Consider the following 20000-nt stretch of genomic DNA (forward strand, 5'->3'; position numbering starts at 1 on the left):
GTCCTCATTTCACCACCTCCTCCTCTCTCATCTCGACTCCTCTCCGCCCCCCTTACTTCTCCTCCCTCTCCCCCTCCTCCTCTCCTTTCCCCTCCTCCCCTCCTCCTCCTCCTCTCCTCTCCTGTCCTCCTCTCCTTCACCCCTCATCTCCTCTCCTTCTGCTCTAATGCCATTTACTGGAATCTAATTGTGACCTGTGTGTGTGTGTGTGTGTGTGTGTGTCCGTCCTCAGCTGACACCCCTCCCCCCGCCTACATGCCGCCGGATGATTCGCTGAACCAGGACTGCTCCCAGCCAATGGACACCGGCCTGCTGGCCGCCATGCCGGCCACCATGGAGACCAACAACCGGCCAGGTAACCGTGGCAACTGCCGAGAGGACAGGACACATGGCGCGTGTGTGTGTGTGTGACTGTGACCTTTATCTTTGATTTCTCTGTCCATGATGCTCTCTGGCCCTGTACTCCCTCTACTCTCACACTCTCTCTCTCTCTCTCTCTCTCTCTCTCTCTCTCTCTCTACTCTCTCTCTCCTCTCTCTCTCTTTGAATTCAGTTTCAATTCATTTCAGTTCAATGAGGCTTTATTGACCAAAGCACATTCCCAAGGGCAAAGTAAAAACTAAGTAAAGGTTTTTATGAGACTGAAAGCTCAGTGATAAATGAAATTCTGCATGGATCTAAGTGTGCGGAATTTTTTTTTTATTAAAAGGTAAGAAAAACGATTCAATAACTCCATTATTAGAAACATTACTGCCAAAGCAGCTTAGAAGATGTCAGTTTTCTATATAAGTAAATCCATATAAGATTATATGGAGATATGTTAATACAGATGTAAATGGGTACAGTATTAGGGATGTGCGCGATTAGTCGACTAGTCGTTTAAACGTTTCTACCCTCACTAATCGGCACCAGAAATACTAGTCGGTTAAACTAATTATTAATAATGTACGCCGCTTAACTGATGCGTCTAAGATGTTACGCAGCCACCTGCCACTAGCCGGGGCTGCAGCCCCAGCAGGCGGTTATGCCCGGATGTAAAGGTGGAAAGTGGGACCGGACAGAGATGACATCTCCAGCGCGGTTTGGCAGTATTTTGATCTAGAAAAAGAAAATAAGGTTGTAAACCTGTATCTCACCTAACGAAGATCCACTTGTGTGGTGGTGCGGGAAAACGCGACGCTTTCCAAAACTATGCCGGCTTCAAGTCACTATCTCTGTGTGCCTGCAACATCTGTTCCAGCTGAGAGTTTTTTCAGCTGCTGGACTTACTGTTAATAGACTGAGGTCTCGCCTTTCACCCGAACATGTTGACACGTTGATTTCGCTGAACAAAAATGTTTCGTCAGTCGAGTAAGTAGGCCTACCACGTTGTGTGTGTGTGTGTGTGTGTGTGTACCTGCTGTTTGAAGCTGATTACCAACAGCACGCCGTTGTTGAACAGCCTAATAATCTAATGTCACGTCGATCAGTAGGCCTAATTGTTATTTTTTTGTAGGCCTATTATTGGTAGTTTTTCTGATGACAGATTATTATTTTTTAATATTTTTTATTATTATTTTAAATGTTATTTGTTAACTTTTATTTAGTGAGTTGTCATGTCGTTTGTAATGTACAACGTTCATAATAAACGGCGCAAAGTGCCACAGTTATTGAAGAATATTAACGGTTTCAAATGGCTCTTAAATACATGCAATATTTTTTCGGACAACGTTTTAACCTTATAGATTAAATTGTGCTCATTTTTGACTTTTTTCTGAGTGTTTTCTTACTTTTAGACTAGTCGACTAGTCTACATTTAAATTTTCGTTTAATCGACAGGGAAATTAGTCGTTAGGAACATCCCTATACAGTATATATTCAAATTGGTCTTCTATTGTTCTCATTTGTAAAAGAAAAAAAATATGTAAGACAATATAATTACAGCAATAAGTGATTTTATCAATGTTTAAAAAAAAAAGAAATTTGAAAAAAAAAAGAAAAGAAAATGTCAGTTTTCAAAAACCAACCAACAACAGTTTATCCATACAAACTATTGAGATGATAAATGTTAAATTATTTGGCGTGAAAACATTAACTATACAATAGTCTCTCAGCTGATGTAACCTCCCTCTGGCGGCCATGTTGGAGGTCCTCAGCTCTCTGAACAGCTGACTGTGTTTCTGTCAGAACAGAACTGAACAGATGGTTCATTTCTGTCTGTTTCTGACTGAACTGATCATTTCATCACTGATCCATCTGATTGATTTAGTGTTTAGATAATGTCAGCTTGTTAGCTAGCTAACCATAGCATCTGGTCAGCTAACATCACTGTCTTGTTGTTAACACATCTGATTAGCACACTAGCTAACGTAGCTAGCAGCAGCTAGCGACATCAGTGTGTTTGCTGGCTAGTTAGCTAGCTAACAGTTTGTTCAGGTTAACTGAGCTGACTCTTCTCAAGCTCCAACTCTTCATGTTTTGGAGTAGAGACTAGGGCTAAAGACAAGACAGTTTACTGTGTCACAGTAACCTACATTTGGAAACAAATCCACCTTATCACACTATTCACTTTTACTGAGAACGTTACTGAATGGATCTACAGCCACACCACAACAAGCTGTCTGTCTCTGTCCAGATGTCCACCCTGTAGCCTATGAGGAGCCTAAACACTGGTGCTCTATAGTTTACTATGAGCTGAATAACCGTGTTGGCGAGGCGTACCTGGCGTCCGACTCCAGCGTTCTGGTCGACGGCTTCACAGATCCGTCCAACAACAGGAACCGCTTCTGTCTGGGCCTGCTGTCCAACGTCAACAGGAACTCCACCATCGAAAACACAAGGCGGCACATCGGCAAAGGTAACACACACACACACACACCTAACCTAGCTTGCTAGAATGTAAACGATTTAAAAATGTCATTACAAAGTGACAATAATATAATTTGGATGGAGAGCTTGTGAAACTGTGATGGTCAAGAGTCTCATTAGTGATTACTACAGCAGAATAACATGGAGCTGATATCACCATTCATGTTCCTGACACAACAGACAGATTGTCAGGTTTTTGTATTGAATTTCAATATTTCGTCCCATTCGACAGGCAGGTTGCGATACAAATTCTTTATGATTTGTTAGACTGAAAGATATTGACAAAAACAGGTCTTGACGCACAAGTCTCAAGTCATGTCCCAAGTCATTTACACAAACACAAGATCTCAAGTCAAGACTTTAGAAACTTTTTCAAGTCATCAAAGTACAAGTCAGAGTCAAGTCCCAAGTCACCAGAACCCAAGTCACGTGACTTCAGTCCAAGTCATGTGGCTTGAGTCCAAGTCATATGACTCGAGTCCAAGTCATGCGGCTTGAGTCCAAGTCACATGACTCGAGTCCAAGTGATGTGACTTCAGTCCAAGTCATGTGGCTTGAGTCCAAGTCATATGACTCGAGTCCAAGTCATGCGGCTCGAGTCCAAGTCACATGACTCGAGTCCAAGTGATGTGACTCGAGTCCAAGTCATCAAGTCATATGACTCGAGTCCAAGTCATATGACTCGAGTCCAAGTGATGTGACTCGAGTCCAAGTCATCAAGTCATGCGGCTCGAGTCCAAGTCATGCGGCTCGAGTCCAAGTCATCAAGTCCCATGACTCCAGTCCAAGTCATGCGGCTCGAGTCCAAGTCATGCGGCTCGAGTCCAAGTCATGCGGCTCGAGTTCAAGTCATCAAGTCCCATGACTCCAGTCCAAGTCATGCGGCTCGAGTCCAAGTCATGCGGCTCGAGTCCAAGTCCCATGACTCCAGTCCAAGTGATGTGACTCCAGTCCAAGTCATATGACTCCAGTCCAAGTCATGCGGCTCGAGTCCAAGTCATCAAGTCATGTGGCTTGAGTCCAAGTCCCATGACTCCAGTCCAAGTGATGTGACTCCAGTCCAAGTCATATGACTCCAGTCCAAGTCATATGACTCCAGTCCAAGTCATGCGGCTCGAGTCCAAGTCATCAAGTCATGTGGCTTGAGTCCAAGTCACATGACTCCAGTCCAAGTGATGTGACTCCAGTCCAAGTCATGCGGCTCGAGTCCAAGTCATCAAGTCATGTGGCTTGAGTCCAAGTCACGTGACTCGAGTCCGGTTCAAACTCATAACTCCTCCCCCCCCCCTCCAGGAGTCCACCTGTACTACGTGGGCGGCGAGGTGTACGCCGAGTGTCTGTCCGGCAGCAGCATCTTCGTCCAGAGCCGCAACTGTAACCACCAGCACGGCTTCCACCCCACCACCGTCTGCAAGATCCCCTCCGGCTGCAGCCTGAAGATCTTCAACAACCAGGAGTTCGCCCGGCTGCTCGCCCAGTCCGTCAACCACGGCTTCGAGGCCGTGTACGAGCTCACCAAGATGTGCACCATCCGCATGAGCTTCGTCAAGGTGAGGGGGGGTGAGGGGGGGCGAGTAGAACAGAGTAGAGCTTTGTCAAGGTGAGGCAGAACACAGTAGAATGCAACAGAGTGAGCTTGGTCAAGGTGAGGATGAGGTAGAACAGAGTAGAAAATAATGGAATGAGCTTTGTCAAGGGGAATATATAAGATAGAGTAGAATGAAGTAAAATAGAATGTAGTAGAAAATAACAAGCTGGTGAGAATAGTGAGCTTCATCAAGGTGAGGACGATAGATTAGAAATTAGAATTTAAGAGTAAAAAAAATAATGAAATGCCACGAATAGAATGAGAAACCATGGAATGAGTTTTGCCTAGAATAGAAAAGAATAGAGTAGAATGAAAAAAAAAATGGAATGAGCTTTGGCAAGGTGAGTTGGAATGGAATAGAATAGAGTAAAACGTAATACACACACAGAGCTACACAGGGAATAGAACCTGTAACCCTGGCAGTGTTGGTACTTTTCTGTACCCAAACTTCTATTCTATTTTATTCTATAGTATTCTATTCCAACAGTATTCCCTCTGTTCTGGGTTTGAAGTCTTCTACCAGCATTAAACAAACATTCTCTTGTGTTCACTTGTGTGTTGTTTTGTTTCATTGTGTGTGTGTGTGTGTGTGTGTGTGTGTGCAGGGCTGGGGGGCGGAGTACCACCGGCAGGACGTCACCAGCACCCCCTGCTGGATCGAGGTGCACCTGCACGGCCCGCTGCAGTGGCTGGACAAGGTGCTGACACAGATGGGCTCGCCTCACAACCCCATCTCCTCCGTGTCCTAACACACACACACACACACACACACACACAACCCCATCTCCTCCGTGTCCTAACACACACACACACACACACACACAACCCCATCTCCTCCGTGTCCTAACACACACACACACACACACACACACACACACACAACCCCATCTCCTCCGTGTCCTAACACACACACACACACACACACACAACCCCATCTCCTTCGTGTCCTACCAACACACACACACACACACATTCACACACACCACCAGGATCTGAACTTCAGTGATCCAGTTATTTCTGACTGACTTGGACAATCACAGCAGAGACGATCACTGATCTGGGTTTGACTAGTTCTGCCTGACCTGTGAGGACAGTCAGTAAGCAGCAGCCACAACACTAATCGTCATCATCACCATCATCATCACTCAATTAGTTCTGCCTTGTTATCTTCTCATGTTTTTAACCTGATGGATAGAAAATATGGATGGAAGATGAGCTGAGCTGGAGCCCAGATCAAACTGGACTAACCAGGGTTTAGTCCGTGGCCCGGTTTCCATTACTGGGCCGAACAGAGCGAACCAGGGTTTAGTCTGTGCCTGGATTCCATTACAGGGCCAAACAGGACTAACCAGGGTTTAGTCGTGTTGCCTGGTTTCTATTACTGGGCCAAACAGGGCGAACCAGGGTTTAGTCGTGTTGCCTGGTTTCCTATACAGGGCCAAACAGGACTAACCAGGGTTTAGTCTGTGCCTGGTTTCCTATACAGGGCCACATGGGACAAACCAGGGTTTAGTCTGTGCCTGGTTTCCATTACTGGGCCAAACAGGACTAACCAGGGTTTAGTCATGGCCCAGTTGGCTGCTCTCTTCTGGTTGTAATTATTTAAAGAGAACCTAAGTTCCAAACCCAAATGTGTGAAGCCTGACATCTAAACGTAAAAAAATCATTCTACTGTGAATGGCCATCTGCTATTGGCTGATCTTTGGTACCAGGTGATGATGTCACCTTCTACAGAGTACAACAGGTGGTGACACCAAACATCAGCCAATAGCAGATGGCCATTTCAGTAACATGTTTTTTAGGTTTGGGGTTTAGTTCCTCTTTAAAGGAGCGTTAAATAATAATCTGTGATCTCTGTCGCCCTCTGCCGGCGGCCAGCGGGAATTACAATAACATTGATAGAACGTGGCTCCTCCCACACCAGTCTCTGGCCAATCAGAGCAGAGATCCAACAGAAACATCTAATGAAGAGGGAAAATATTCTGCTAAATACTGGAATAATAAACCAGCTCTGTCTTAGTGAGCGAGGCTGAGAAAGATCAGAGTAGTTGATGTTTCCTGTGTGAACGGATGATAAAAATCCCATTGAAACAAGTGGAAACATTTTTTTAACGTGTTTTTATGTAATTTTTTTCCATGTAAAGACTCTAAAAGGTATGTTATTTTATTGTGATATCCAATAAAACCGTTGCATTTCAGCTTTTTAAACTGTACATCAAAACTGTTTTCATGTATTCTAGTACTGTATTACTGTTTATTGTATTAATATTATTATTATTATTTTAATGAGCGTGGCTTCCAGGGGTTTTATGATTTTTTTTTTTGGGGGGGGGGGTCTCAGCTCAGGTGACAGAAAATTATGCCATTTTTGTCCATCTATGAAATATTCTTTCAACTGGGAAACTCATGCAATAAAATACTCAAAAACCTGGGAAATATCAGAAAAATATCTGCTGAAGTAGATTTTCTGTGGAATTCAGACCAACTGATAATGAATTAATGTACATGACATTTTTCTAGATTGTTTTTTTTTTTGCAGCTGCACTTTGATTAAATATTGTTATGTCTTCTTTCCATTGTCAGTCTCATATTGTCGAAGTCTGAATGATTTTTACTGAAATATTTTTTATCCTAAACCATGAGTGGACTGAAACACAGACTGGTTGTTTTTCTACCTGAAATAAATCAAACCATGGACTTTAAAAATACTAATAAAGTGGTTCTAACTACTGTGTTTCTCTCTTAATTTAAATCATTAAAGGATAAATTCATTGATTTTGTTCCTCTATATAACTCCCTGTAGCTCCCTTCCTCCCTGTAGCTGTTGGACCCACAGACAGTATTGTCTGTAGCTGTTGGACCCACAGACAGTATTGTCTGTGGGATATTTTGACAAACAGTTTGGACTCGGGAGCCAATATTGTCTGTGGGTCCAAGTCCTACAGGGATGAATAGACTCATTATATAGAGAAACAAAATCAACAAACTGATTGTTAGCAGCAAGAGGCAGTGGAGCTCGCTGTTTCAACTGACAGCTGACTGGAGACAATACTGTCTGTGGGTCCAAGAACTACAGGGATGAAGAGACTAACAGGGTTCCTACACAGGTCTGGAAAGTCTGGAAAAGTATTCAAAATGAATTTGATCATTTCCAGGTCTTGAATAGTTTGGGAATTTGAAAAAATGTCTGGAAAAGCATGGAAAATGTTGCGGTTCAGGTCCGATACACACATAATTCTAGCTTTTATGTTGTTGTAGAGCCACTTTGAGTCCACAGTTTTTGTTGATGTGAAGAATAATGTTCAGATAGAGGGACGCTCTTATTACCCAGCCGCTGTCAGCTGCATTATATCAAATACCCACCAAAATCAAATCCGGTCAAGAACCTGGTCTGGGAAAAATATGGAATTTTAAAATGGAAACCGTGTAGGAACCCTGCCAATCATCTCACATATTCTGATATTTATCTCTGTGAAGAACAATCTTCATCTATACAGTGATATGACCTAGTTAGCAGGGGCAAGATGTCTATCTGCGTAAATCATATTGAATACCAGACAAAATCTTCAAAACAAATCAAGGTCTGGAAAAAGTATGGAATTTTTTAACTGAAAATGTGTAGGAACCCCGGACTGAATATTAGGGATGGAGAGTCGACTCCAAAAGAATTGTTTCTCAATTCCATCATGTCGACTCCTGTTGTGATCTCAACTCCACACTAGAATCGAAGAAACAACAATAAATTCGTAATTAATTCATTCTGATTTCGGTCTGTCTGTGGGCCATTCCACCGAATGGGTGCCATTTGCTTGTTGTAACTCTTCCAAATTAAACTTAATTTTTAATCTTTTTTCAACACTGAATCTAATAACACACATATTTAACTATTCAAAATGTGTACTGGTCAATCTCAGGCAACTTTATTTCATTTTTTACAAGGTTTCTAAGTGGAAGATGGTTGCTTTTTTCTCAGTCCTGTTACCAAAACTCATGTGTCATTTAAAAAGCATGTTTAAAAGCATGTCAACTAATTCCTTTGTTTTCCCCTCAAGAAAGTGTTTATTTTAAATAAATGGTTGGTTACATGTTCAAATAATTGATATTTGTGACTAAAAAATCACTATATATGCACGCAAGTTGTATTTTTCTAAAAAATGCAAAGCCATTTTTTCCTTTTAAAGGAAACCCAAACCTCAAGTTTACCAATTTTTTTATCATGTAATTTATTAAACAATTGGATAAATGATGGACCAAACAAAACAAAAAAAATAGTGGTTTATCTTTATTTTTTTTTAGAAAAAAACCAATTTAGTAACAGGAATGAACATTGGGTAACAGGAATGAACATTGGGTAACAGGAATGTGTGTCCGTATGTGCGTGCGTGCTTGTTAGTGTGCATGCGTGTATGTGTGTGTGTGTGTGTTTTTGTGTGTATCTGTGTGTGTTTTTTGTGTGTGAGTGTGCATGGCCGCATGGGCGGAAATTACGGAGGGGACAGGGGGGTCCCGACCCCCCCTTCCTGGGAAAAACAGAGGGTTGTCCCCCTCGATATATCATTGTAAACATAACTATATCATTTTAAATAATATAATAATATGCATTGAAAGCACTTGTGCTAATTATAGACGCAAAACAATACGTTTTTAAGTTTCGAAAGATTCCCCCCCACCCCCCACCCCATATGCCTCACAGTTGTTTGGTCCATTGCCTACCATCCCCGAACCCCCACACACACACATCAGCCCTCGGTACGACTCGAGTGTCTGTGGAGCGATCTCTGGAAGTGTGTCAGTGGTGGCTGACCTCCAGTCAGTAGCTACTTTGCAAAGGTTAACTTAAAACAAAGGATGTGTCAGACATTTTTCTTTAATTCTACCACTCAATAGAATAAAACACATTTACAATTGTAATCAGACTACATTTTGTTCACTCCATTACCTCGCGGTTGAATCTTGTGCATCAACGTATTGGTACGGGCAGCCGCGTCTTCTAATGCATGATGTCTATGGAAGCAGTTTGGTTTGTTACAAATGCCAGACATGTATTTATGATACAGGATACTTGGTTAAATTAAAATGCAGGTTTTCATATCTTTTGTAGATGGTAACAGTAATATTTCTATAATATAATATTTAAGATTAACTTACTCTACGTAATTAGGTTCTAAGTATATTATTTTTTTCTTACTGCATGTAAAATGGCTGCCACTATGTAATTTTGTTTATAATTTTGGAAATAAATGAAGACATATGGGTTTCCTCTATATACATTACAGTATTTTTGGCGGGAATTGTTCTTGAGAAACTTTTCTGTTTATTGTCCCCCCCAACAGTGAAATGAAATATCCGCCCTTGCATGGCCGTGCGTGCATGTTGTGTGTGCGTGTGTGTGTGAGATTTCTGTGTTGAAGGGATGTGCTATGTGCTTGTACTTCGTCACAGCAAAGGAGGTGGAGAGAGAAAGAGAGGGGGGGGGAGAGAAGGAGAGAGGGGGAGGGAGGAAGGGAGAGAGAGAAAGAGGGAGAGAGAGGGAAGGAGAGAGAGAGGGAGGGAGAGACAGATATGGCGCTTTTCCACTGCATGGTACCGGCTCGACTTGACTCGACTCTACTCGCCTTTTTTGGTTTTCCACTGGCCAAGTACCAGGTACCAGGTACCATATTACGTAGTACCTGGTACTTTTTTTCGTAGCACCTCCGTCGAGGTTCCAAGCGAGCTGAGGCGATACCAAAAGGTGACGTAAAAACACTGCAGACCACTGATTGGTCAGAGAATCGTCATCGCGACACGGGACGTATATGCTAACGTTAGCTACCAGGCTAGCTTACCCTCTTGCGTCGCCTTGAGCAGCCAGAGAGCAGTCTGTTGTCTCGCTGCCTTCAGTCTCCTCTGAAATAAAATCTGTTTCCTTGCTGTGACTAACAGCCACACACCGAGAATCAAGAACACCATCGCTTCGATATCCTCCATTGTAGCTGTGTGTCGCGTTTCATGCAGCGTCGCAGCGTCGCTATGACGACCAGTTTGGGGGGTGGGGCACACTGAGGGGGTACTATGTGCAGTGGAAAACCAAAGTGGTACTACCAAAAGCGAGTAGAGTCGAGTCGAGGCGAGTTGAGCCGGTACTATGCAGTGGAAAAGCGGCAATAGAGAGAGGGGAGATAGAGAGGGTGGCGGGTGTGTCTTGCTCCTTCCCCTGCAGCATGCCATGGGTGGGTGTTTCTGGCTCCTGCACAGTATGGGTTCTCTCCATCTTCTTCTACAAAAGGTAAGTAAGACAACAAAGACAAAAAGCTGGAGATATTACGTAAGCCCTCAGATCTCTGCATTGACTACCAGTACCTAAAATCAACTTGAAAATATTCTTGCTTGTCTACAAAACACTAAATGGTTCAGTTGCAAAAACTACATCCAATAGTGTTTTAGCTAGAATTGCAATAAATTCATGAAAACAAAATTCATGAAAACAAAACCGTTGCTTTTCTGCAGCACTTAGTGGTGGATTGGCTCCCTGTAAGTAAGTATGGTATTCACATTGTAAAACTGATCTTAAATGTCAACAACTTCAGAAATTTCAACTGTAAAACTTAAAAATCAGGTGAATAGTATTATATGGACTAATATTCACACTAATAAATCAATAAACCAGAGGACGCTACTCACTCCTGTTACTGTTACTCAGTCCTGTTACTCTTTATATGAGTAACAGGACTGAAAGTAACAGGACAGAGTTTTTAGCATAGAATTAGCAAATACATTAAATATAGCCACATAGCGTCCATGCTAATAGCATGAGGACACTGAGCACATTCTAGTGATTTACCAAAAAATTGTATTTTTAAAAAAATAAATAACGTCTAAGAAATAATTTAGGTAATTTAGGTCTAAGAAATAATTTAGGACAGTACGTTGAGATTGTCCTTCTCAGTCGTAGTTACAATATCATCAAATATACAGAAAATAAAATGAGAGAACTTACTTTTGGTCTTCCCATGGCCTTCAGAAGATCCAGATGATGCAACTTCCTTTTGAACATGTGGCTTGTGGAATGTTCCAAACTTTTCAGAGGGGGGATTGTGTTAGGGTAACAGGACTGAGTGAAAACCTGGGGACACGACTAAAATGTGTATTTTAACTAAAATATTATGGATTTCTTATGAAAAAATTTTATTTAAAGCAAAGATGGGATATGGAGTCACACAACAATGCAAAAGAAATAAGATTTCTGAAGGATTTTAATCATTATATTTCATGGTAAAGTGTAGTGTTAGAGAGCGGGGACAGGTAACAAATGCTATTTTTCCAGTGTTCTAGGTAGTTTTTATTAATGTTTTAAATTATATATCTTAAATTTGCAATTAGATCAATGTGCAGGACACTTTGCTTAATAATAAAATGTATTTTACAGTTAATTTTCATGCATATTTATACATATAATGTCCTGGGGACGGAAATGGCACCCATTCGGCGGAATGGCTCCTGTACTAATCTGTGTTCGATTGCCTCGGTCTGATCCATTTCACACCAGGTGAGGAACTCCAAAACTCAACTCCAAAAAATGTGGAATCGTCCCTACAAAATATACTGCATATAGGTCCAAAGTCAAAGAATTGATCCTTTAAGATGAAAGAGGAGGAGTGCGAGTCAGATTAAATGAAACTTTATTGATCCCCGTGGGGAAACTGGGTCGTTGCAGCAGCAAATAGGATACAGCAGAGAAAAATAGAAAACAAATAAGGATAGAGCGAATGATAGGAACGGTGTGTGTGTGTTGGTGTACGGCCGTCTGAGAAGATGAAGATTAGTCTACAAAGTCTGGAGCGGTACTGAGGATTCTTGTATTTCATGTTTGTGTGTGTGTGTGTGTGTGTGGAAATAAAAGTCTCGGGATAGTAAAACGAGCCGGCAGGAGGCGGAGCGTAGCACCATTGATTGTGATTTTACAATCCATTTGACAACAAAACATCTGAGAAAACCTCTATAGCTGCTCTGTGGTTGAAGGAAGGTCGATGCGGGTCGGTCCGGGGCGGGGGGTCCGTGTCGGAAAAAAACCCGGGACGCCGCCGAGTGTCACGGGCCGGAACGCTGCGTTCACGTCACGTGGGAAAGACGGTAAATATGGGCTTCCGACTTGGAAATACTTGTCGAAATGGTGAATACTACTTTGGGAATTTGGTGATGGACCCTGATTTCTCCGATGTCTGGAAATTTTCTCATCACCAAAACGGAAGTGTCGGAAGTCAAATGTCGGGAACGGTACATTCATTTAAAAATAAAATCAACAGAACAAAGGCTTTTCATTGTACAAGTCATTTTGTGATCTCTTAAAACACCAAGGCAGGACATGACTACTGGCTGGATTTTTTGGTTTAGGGTTGACATCACAATGTTTGGAGCCCCTCTGGGGTCACATGGTAGAAAAAAAAAAAACTTGATGTGTAAATCCGTGCGAACAGATTTGTAAACTGTGCGAACGGATTGTGAAACGAATGGACCTGCCTTTCATGGACCGCGGTAAGTAAGTAAGTTCAATGTTATCTAGATTTAACGGCAGATTTAACGAAATTAGTTAAATTGATTTCGCTTTTTGTTTTTGGAGTTTCACAGCTTTTATGTGTAATCTAGCATTTACTGTACAAATCCGTTCGCACGGTTTACAAATCCGATTTACACATCCGAGTTTTTTTCTACCACGTGACCCCCCGAGGGGCTCCGTAGATTTGCCGTAAAACACGAAGACAATTTTTTTTATCGTTATGCGTGAAAAAGCTGATCAGGAGCAACCAAAGACTACAGAAAAAAACTACAATCACGGCGTCTTCAACAGCAGAACGCCTCCAAGTCGCTTTTAACCGTCGAGTTGTTCTGACAGTTATGCCCATATGACGTGAACGCAGCATAATTAATAATGCGTTCACACTGCGAGCGATGCCATCAACAAGCCTGAACTCAGATTCTGAACTCAGCCGATGCGTGGACGCTCAAGCTTATCGGATATCAGATTTCTGCGTTTCCTTGTTTCCTTATCGATGCGATTTAGCTTCATGAACAAGAGTCCCACCTAGAAAGTGCAAAATGGAGAAGTTGATTCCAGGTTCTCTACAACTTTAATGTGAAAGACGACAGCTGCGTTGGGGTCGATGCTAAGCTCGGAAGCTATTTCACTGAGCTTCTTCTGTTTTCTGATTAAAGCTACCTAAGGCTGCGTTCACATGTAGCGGTTTTTTTTTTTGTGTGTGTGTGTAAAAAAGCTGCCTGGAGCTTCTTGTGAGGAGAAATCAAAAATCGGATCGCGATGACGTTAGCTGACGTTAGCGGAGCAGCTGCTAGCTCGCTAACTAGCTGGTTAGCTCTTCTAGAACAGTGATTCTCGACCTTTTTCATATCAAGGACCCCTAACGTAGTCCACATTTGGGCCTCGGACCCCCCCCATTTGATGAGATTTTGTGTCTCGGACCCAAATATGCGAATATTTTTATTGTCGGATATGATTTTGTCCGGAATTCCATGACTATCTGTATTCTACGTAGAGAGATAACAGAGAAACTATGATCTAAACAGGCATTCTTCTACATTCTCTAATTGTGTTAACTTCTTGTAAATGAAATAATGCTGAAGTTGAACAATTCATCAATTTGCCCCCCTGGAACCCCCTCAAGGACCCCCTGGTGGTCCCCGGACCCCACGTTGAGAACCACTGTTCTAGAAGACAAAAGCAAAGACTCACCAGATATTTATAGTAGTCTCTTTATGATCGACGTTGTGGTCAGAAAATGACGTCAAAGACCAATTTCTCCACCTGCACTTTATCCATTTTTGTTGTCTCCTTCATCGTGATTGGTTGGCGTCCAGTTCAGTTTTTAAGAAAAAAAAAATGCTACACGTGAACACAGCGTAATTAGCGCTTCCTAGCTAGCTAAGTGAACTCACCAGAACAATGTAACGTTGTGAAAGTCAACGCCAAAGCAGCAAAAAAAAACAAACATGATTTTCGCTCGCAGTGTGAAGCAGCGGTTACATCACACCTTCTGGAATAGTCTGTAGTACTGAAGAAGGAAACCTGGATCCTGGAATGCTGTCTGAAGCTGCAGAGAAAACCGTCTGTAGCGTTTCTGTTTTACTGTCGGTCCACTTCGCTCCAAAAGGCTTTAACTTTACTCTCTGGATATGTGATGAAGTGTTGAAACAAAGTCTTAAGTATTATTATTAAATGATTCGTTTTTTTTTTTGTTTTTTTTTTGTGTCTTAGCAAAAACTTACATATAGTGCAACTTTAAATTAAGACATTTTACCTAGACTCTCGAGAGCCGTGTGTCATTATGTAAACACAAATACATCGTCAATATACAACACAAAGAGTAAAAAATATCGTCGCTGTCCTTCAGAGACCCCGTTGTCTTCAAAAAGCCCCAAAGAACGGAGAGAAAACTGGTGGATTTTAGGGTAAATATCCATCTGCAAGTAAGAGTGAAAATGAAGGAAACCCCAACATGAAGTTTGATTTTACTAGACGCTACACCCTAAGCATGATGGGATGTTAATCGATTCTTTAGCCCTCGTTTACTCCACTGGTGCCTTTATTTTGGCAGTTAGTTGTAGTTTTTTAGCGGTGGATTGTCTTGGTTTCAGTGTGGTGACACAGTTCCTACACAGGAAAGACACCGGCCTGGTTTCCATGAGACTAAACTTCTTAACTCAGTAACTCAACTAGCCTGGTTTTTGGTTGACACGTGTAAACGTCGGACCCGGGTTAGAATAACTCGGCTACGCTCATATTCTGAGTGAAGACAGAAGTAGATAATTCCCAGTTAGTAGTTCGTAATTCCGACCATCGTAAAATCCTGTTCCCCATACAAGAACAACAACAACAACAGCTAATGTTAGTCAATGATATTTAGCAGCGTTAGCTAGCTAGCTAGCAAGCAACTGGAGCAACCGTAAGTGCAAGTTTACTGCGATTTTTGTAAAAAATAAATACATGTAAAATGCAGTTTTGTTATTAACTCACTGTGTAAATATTGAGTTCTACCTTTCGCATTCCTGACATGGAAATGCTAATTTGTGTTTCCATTGAAAAGCGCTAGCCTCAGTGCTAACGTGGAACCACAGAGCGATTTTTCAAAGGTTTAAAAAAAAAAAAAAAAAACAACAAATTTGGCACATACCTTCTTCGCAAACGCGTCAAACACGACAGACCTGCCACTTTCTCCTAAAACCAGTCTTGATGGCGTCATAAACAGATTTCTTCCGTAAACAATCCTATGAAACAATCCTATCAATAAATGCTTTGATTGATCTTGTTTGTAAGTTATTGCGTGAGCTGTGCGTGTGTGACAGTGCAGGAATGTGCTGGAGAAAGAGGGTTTGAAGTGCAGCGTTTCTGAAGGACAGGAGAGATAGGCAATAAATATGTAACACGGTTAAATAGCCTAGAGTTCAGTGATTATATGACTGGCTAAAGCAGGCAGGAATGCAGTAAAACCACTAGCATGATGCAAAAAGTCGAATAAATGCAAAACGTCCATATCTGAGTGTTCAGTGCATCGAGCATAATAATAGCTGTTTGACATTCTCATACATAGTGTCATGTGACAGTACCATGATACATTACAGAGCTTTACATCCATCACTTAGTCGCTTTAGAAGTCCAGAGGATGGATAGATGAGAGGAGGAGGAGGAGGAGAGGAAGGGGAAGGATACAAGGAAAGGATCGGAAGGGAGAAGGGAAAAGGAAAAGGAGAGGAGAGGAAGGGTGAGGTTATGAGGAAAGGAGGAGAGAAGGGGGAGGAGACGACAAAAGGAAAGGAGAGGAAAGAAGGAGGGAGGAGGAGGAGAAGAGGGGATGAGAGTCAAGAGGGAAGAGGAGAGAACAAGCGAAGGGAGCGAGCTAAAAGAAAAAGAGATGACAGAAAAGGAGAGAAGAAGAAGAAGGAATTCATTTAGGAAGAACCTGTCAGACCAAAGTAACCTAGGAAGGAGTGTTTGACCGAGGAGGAGGAGGAGGAGGAGGAGGAGGAGGAGGAGGAAGAGGGGGAGGGGGAGGGGGAGGAGGAAGGCGCGCGAGGTTTCAGGGAGAGGAGCGTTGTGATGGGGAGGAGAGGAGACAGCTCCCTCCATCCGGCCCGGTCGGAGAGCGAGGGATGAAGAGGAGGAAGGGAGGAGGAGGAGGAGGAGGAGAGCGCGGGCGGAGTGTGCAGCCGCTGAACGCTCCCCTGCTTGTACCAACGCTGATTGTCTCCGTGCGCGTACGAGCGGTGGGTGTGCACGTCGCCGGGCGCGTCCGTCACGTGCGCGCTCACGTGCGCGTGCGCCGGGTGCTTGACCTTGCAGTGCAGCCGCAGGCTGTCCCGCCGCTTGGCGCTGTAGGGGCAGAGGGCGCAGGTGAAGGGCCGCTCGCCCGTGTGCACGCGCACGTGCTCCACCAGCTTGTTGGCTGTCCGGGTCAGGTGACCGCACCGGTCGCACCGGTACTGGTTGCCTTGGCGATGACCCTGGAAGTGAACCAGCAGCTCCTGTTGCCCGGGAAACGACCTCTGGCAGATGCGGCAGCGATGCTCGGCGGCGGTGGCGCTCTTCTCCGGCTGGGTCGCCATGGCAACTGCCGGAGCGCTGGCGGCGGCGGCGGGGGGGTTGACGGGGCATCTGGGCGGGCGGGGGGGGTCAATGACACACACACACACACAGAGAGAGAGACAGAGAGAAAGAAAGAGAGAGAAAAACACATTATATCACCAACAAACACATAACATAACACACAAAACACACACACCAAGAGGGAGAGACAGGAGTAGAAAACACACACACACACACACACATTATATCACCAGCAAACACATATAAAACATACACACACACACATACCAAGAGAAAGTAGAGAGAGAGACAGCAGTAGAAAACACACACACACAGTACAACATAATTACAGCACCAAACAGGGAGACACACACACATCACCAACATCATTAAACACACACACACACACACAAATACAAAACGAGTCAATACACTCAGAAGTAGGCGCATATTCCAGTGTACACGCATACACCATCCTTTGGTGTGTGTGTGTGTGTGTGTGTGTGTGTGTCCACACCCACCTTGTCTCTCCGCTGACTCCAGTGTCCCCAGGTGTGTGTGTGTCGGCATGCGCCCTCATCTCTGCCTCCTGATTGGTCGAGTGCTCGCACACGCAGCAGTGCAGGGAGAAGGAGCCGCGCTCCCATTGGCGGTGCTCCGTCATGTGACCCTGGAACAGGCCACGCCCCTCTGTCTCAAACCCACACACATGACATCTGGGAGGGCACAAGAGAGGAGTGCGTGTTGTGACATCCTGTAGTACTACACTGGTAACCATGGTAACAGTAGTACTACAGTGATAGCCATGGTAACAGTCCCCCATCCTGCAGTAGTACTACACTGGTAACCATGGTAACAGTAGTACTACACTGTTAACCATGGTAACAGTAGTACTACAGTGGTAACCATGGTAACATTCCCCCATTCTACAGTAGTACTACACTGTTAACCACAGTAACAGTAGTACTACATTGGTAACCATGGTAACAGTCCCCCATCCTGCAGTAGTACTACACTGGTAACCATGGTAACAGTAGTACTACACTGTTAACCAGGGTAACAGTAGTACTAGTAGTAACCATGGTAACAGTCCCATCCTGCAATAGTACTACAGTGGTAACCATGGTAACAGTCCCTCCTGCAGTAGTACTACACTGGTAACCATGGTAACAGTAGTACTACACTGTTAACCACGGTAACAGTAGTACTACAGTGGTAACCATGGTAACAGTCCCCCATCCTGCAGTAGTACTACACTGGTAACCATGGTAACAGTAGTACTACACTGTTAACCACGGTAACAGTAGTACTACAGTGGTAACCATGGTAACAGTCCCCCATCCTGCAGTAGTACTACACTGGTAACCATGGTAACAGTAGTACTACACTGTTAACCAGGGTAACAGGTAACCATGGTAACAGTCCCATCCTGCAATAGTACTACAGTGGTAACCATGGTAACAGTCCCATCCTGCAGTAGTACTACAGTGGTAACCATGGTAACAGTCCCTCCTGCAGTAGTACTAGACTGGTAACCAGGGTTAACAGTCCCCCATCCTGCAGTAGTACTACAGTGGTAACCATGGTAACAGTAGTACTACACTGTTAGCCAGGGTAACAGGTCTACTACAGTGGTAACCATGGTAACAGTCCCCCATCCTGCAGTAGTACTACACTGGTAACCATGGTAACAGAAGTACTACACTGTTAGCCATGGTGACAGTAGTACTAGTAGTAACCATGGTAACAGTCCCATCCTGCAGTAGTACTACAGTGGTAACCATGGTAACAGTCGGAATCTGCAGTGGTAACCATGGTAACAGTCAGAATCTGCAGTAGTAGTACAGTGGTAACCATGGTAACAGTCAGAATCTGCAGTAGTAGTACAGCAGTAACCATGGTGTCAGTCCCATTCTGCTGACATTTGATTTTTCTAAATATTTTCTTTCCAATAAACCACATGCAGCACATACTGCTGTAATACTAATATTATATCCATAAGATACTTTTTTACAGCACAATTAGCTTTTACATTGAAAAACAAAATAAACAACCGTCTGCACCAGGCTCTCATTGGTTTACAGTCATTAGACCAAGGCAGGAATATTAATATGATAATGATATATTGAACCTGTGTGTGTGTGTGTGTGTGTGTGTGTGTGTGTGTGTGTGTTACCTGTAGAAGTAAGAGCAACCTGTGGTTTGATCTGAGCTGAGGCTGGTTTGGGTTTCTGAGAGAGAGAGAGAGACAGAAAGACACAGAGAGAGAGAGAGACACACAGAGACAGAGAGAGAGAGAGAGAGTTAAAGTCTTAATTATCCCTCTGAAGTATTCATAAAGTAAATCTTTCCCTGTCATATTTTTACATATTTTTTCATATTTTTCTGTGTACTCCAGAATCTAGTAATGATTAGTCCCTCTGGAAGTTATTATTGGTAAACCTCTACAACACTGTACACTGTGTGTGTATGTGTGTGTGTGTGTGTGTGTGTGTGTGTGTGTGTGTTCGCTCATCTGCATGTGTGTTTGTCTCTGTGTGTTATGTGTTACCACGTGTTTCTCTGTCAGTAGCAGACTTGGTGATGTCGGTGTGTGTGTGTGTGTGTGTGTGTGTGTGTGTGTGTGTGTGTGTGTGTGTGTATGTGTGTGTGTGTGTGTGTGTGTGTGTTACCGTGTGGAGGTTCCTGGGGGCTCAGAAGCGGGGAGGAGCGAGGCGGGTCCATGTTCAGCTTCAACACAGGACTGCAGGGAGGGTAACACACACACACACACACACACACACACACATATTGTCATTACAAGCCGTTTAAATGATAAACACTGATGGATTTCATATATATATTGTCACACATATTGTATATCATATATTTGTGTATCTTGTTTACTTTACTAAGTAATGTATAATGTATATATAATATATACATCAAATATAATTCATTGATCATGTGACTGCAGTATTACCTGCTACTGATAGGGGGCGTCGTCCTCTC

General features: G+C 43.2%; 1 protein-coding gene across 1 annotated transcript; it reads left to right on the forward strand.

Annotated features, from left to right (window-relative positions):
• Positions 1–232: 232 nt before the first annotated feature.
• On the forward strand, positions 233–5184 carry LOC139657590 (mothers against decapentaplegic homolog 1-like; the record flags this gene model as incomplete). Its single annotated transcript, XM_071535482.1, has 4 exons — positions 233–355; positions 2615–2836; positions 4141–4397; positions 5041–5184. Coding segments are annotated over 4 exons (746 nt in total), but the record flags the coding sequence as incomplete, so codon positions are not given.
• Positions 5185–20000: the final 14816 nt, after the last annotated feature.

Source organism: Centroberyx affinis, unplaced genomic scaffold (genome assembly GCF_046629955.1).
Source record: "Centroberyx affinis isolate AG114_WGS23_722 - 3 ecotype Tasmania unplaced genomic scaffold, CSIRO-AGI_Caff_v1 ptg002716l_1, whole genome shotgun sequence".
NCBI classification, from domain to species: domain Eukaryota; kingdom Metazoa; phylum Chordata; class Actinopteri; order Beryciformes; family Berycidae; genus Centroberyx; species Centroberyx affinis.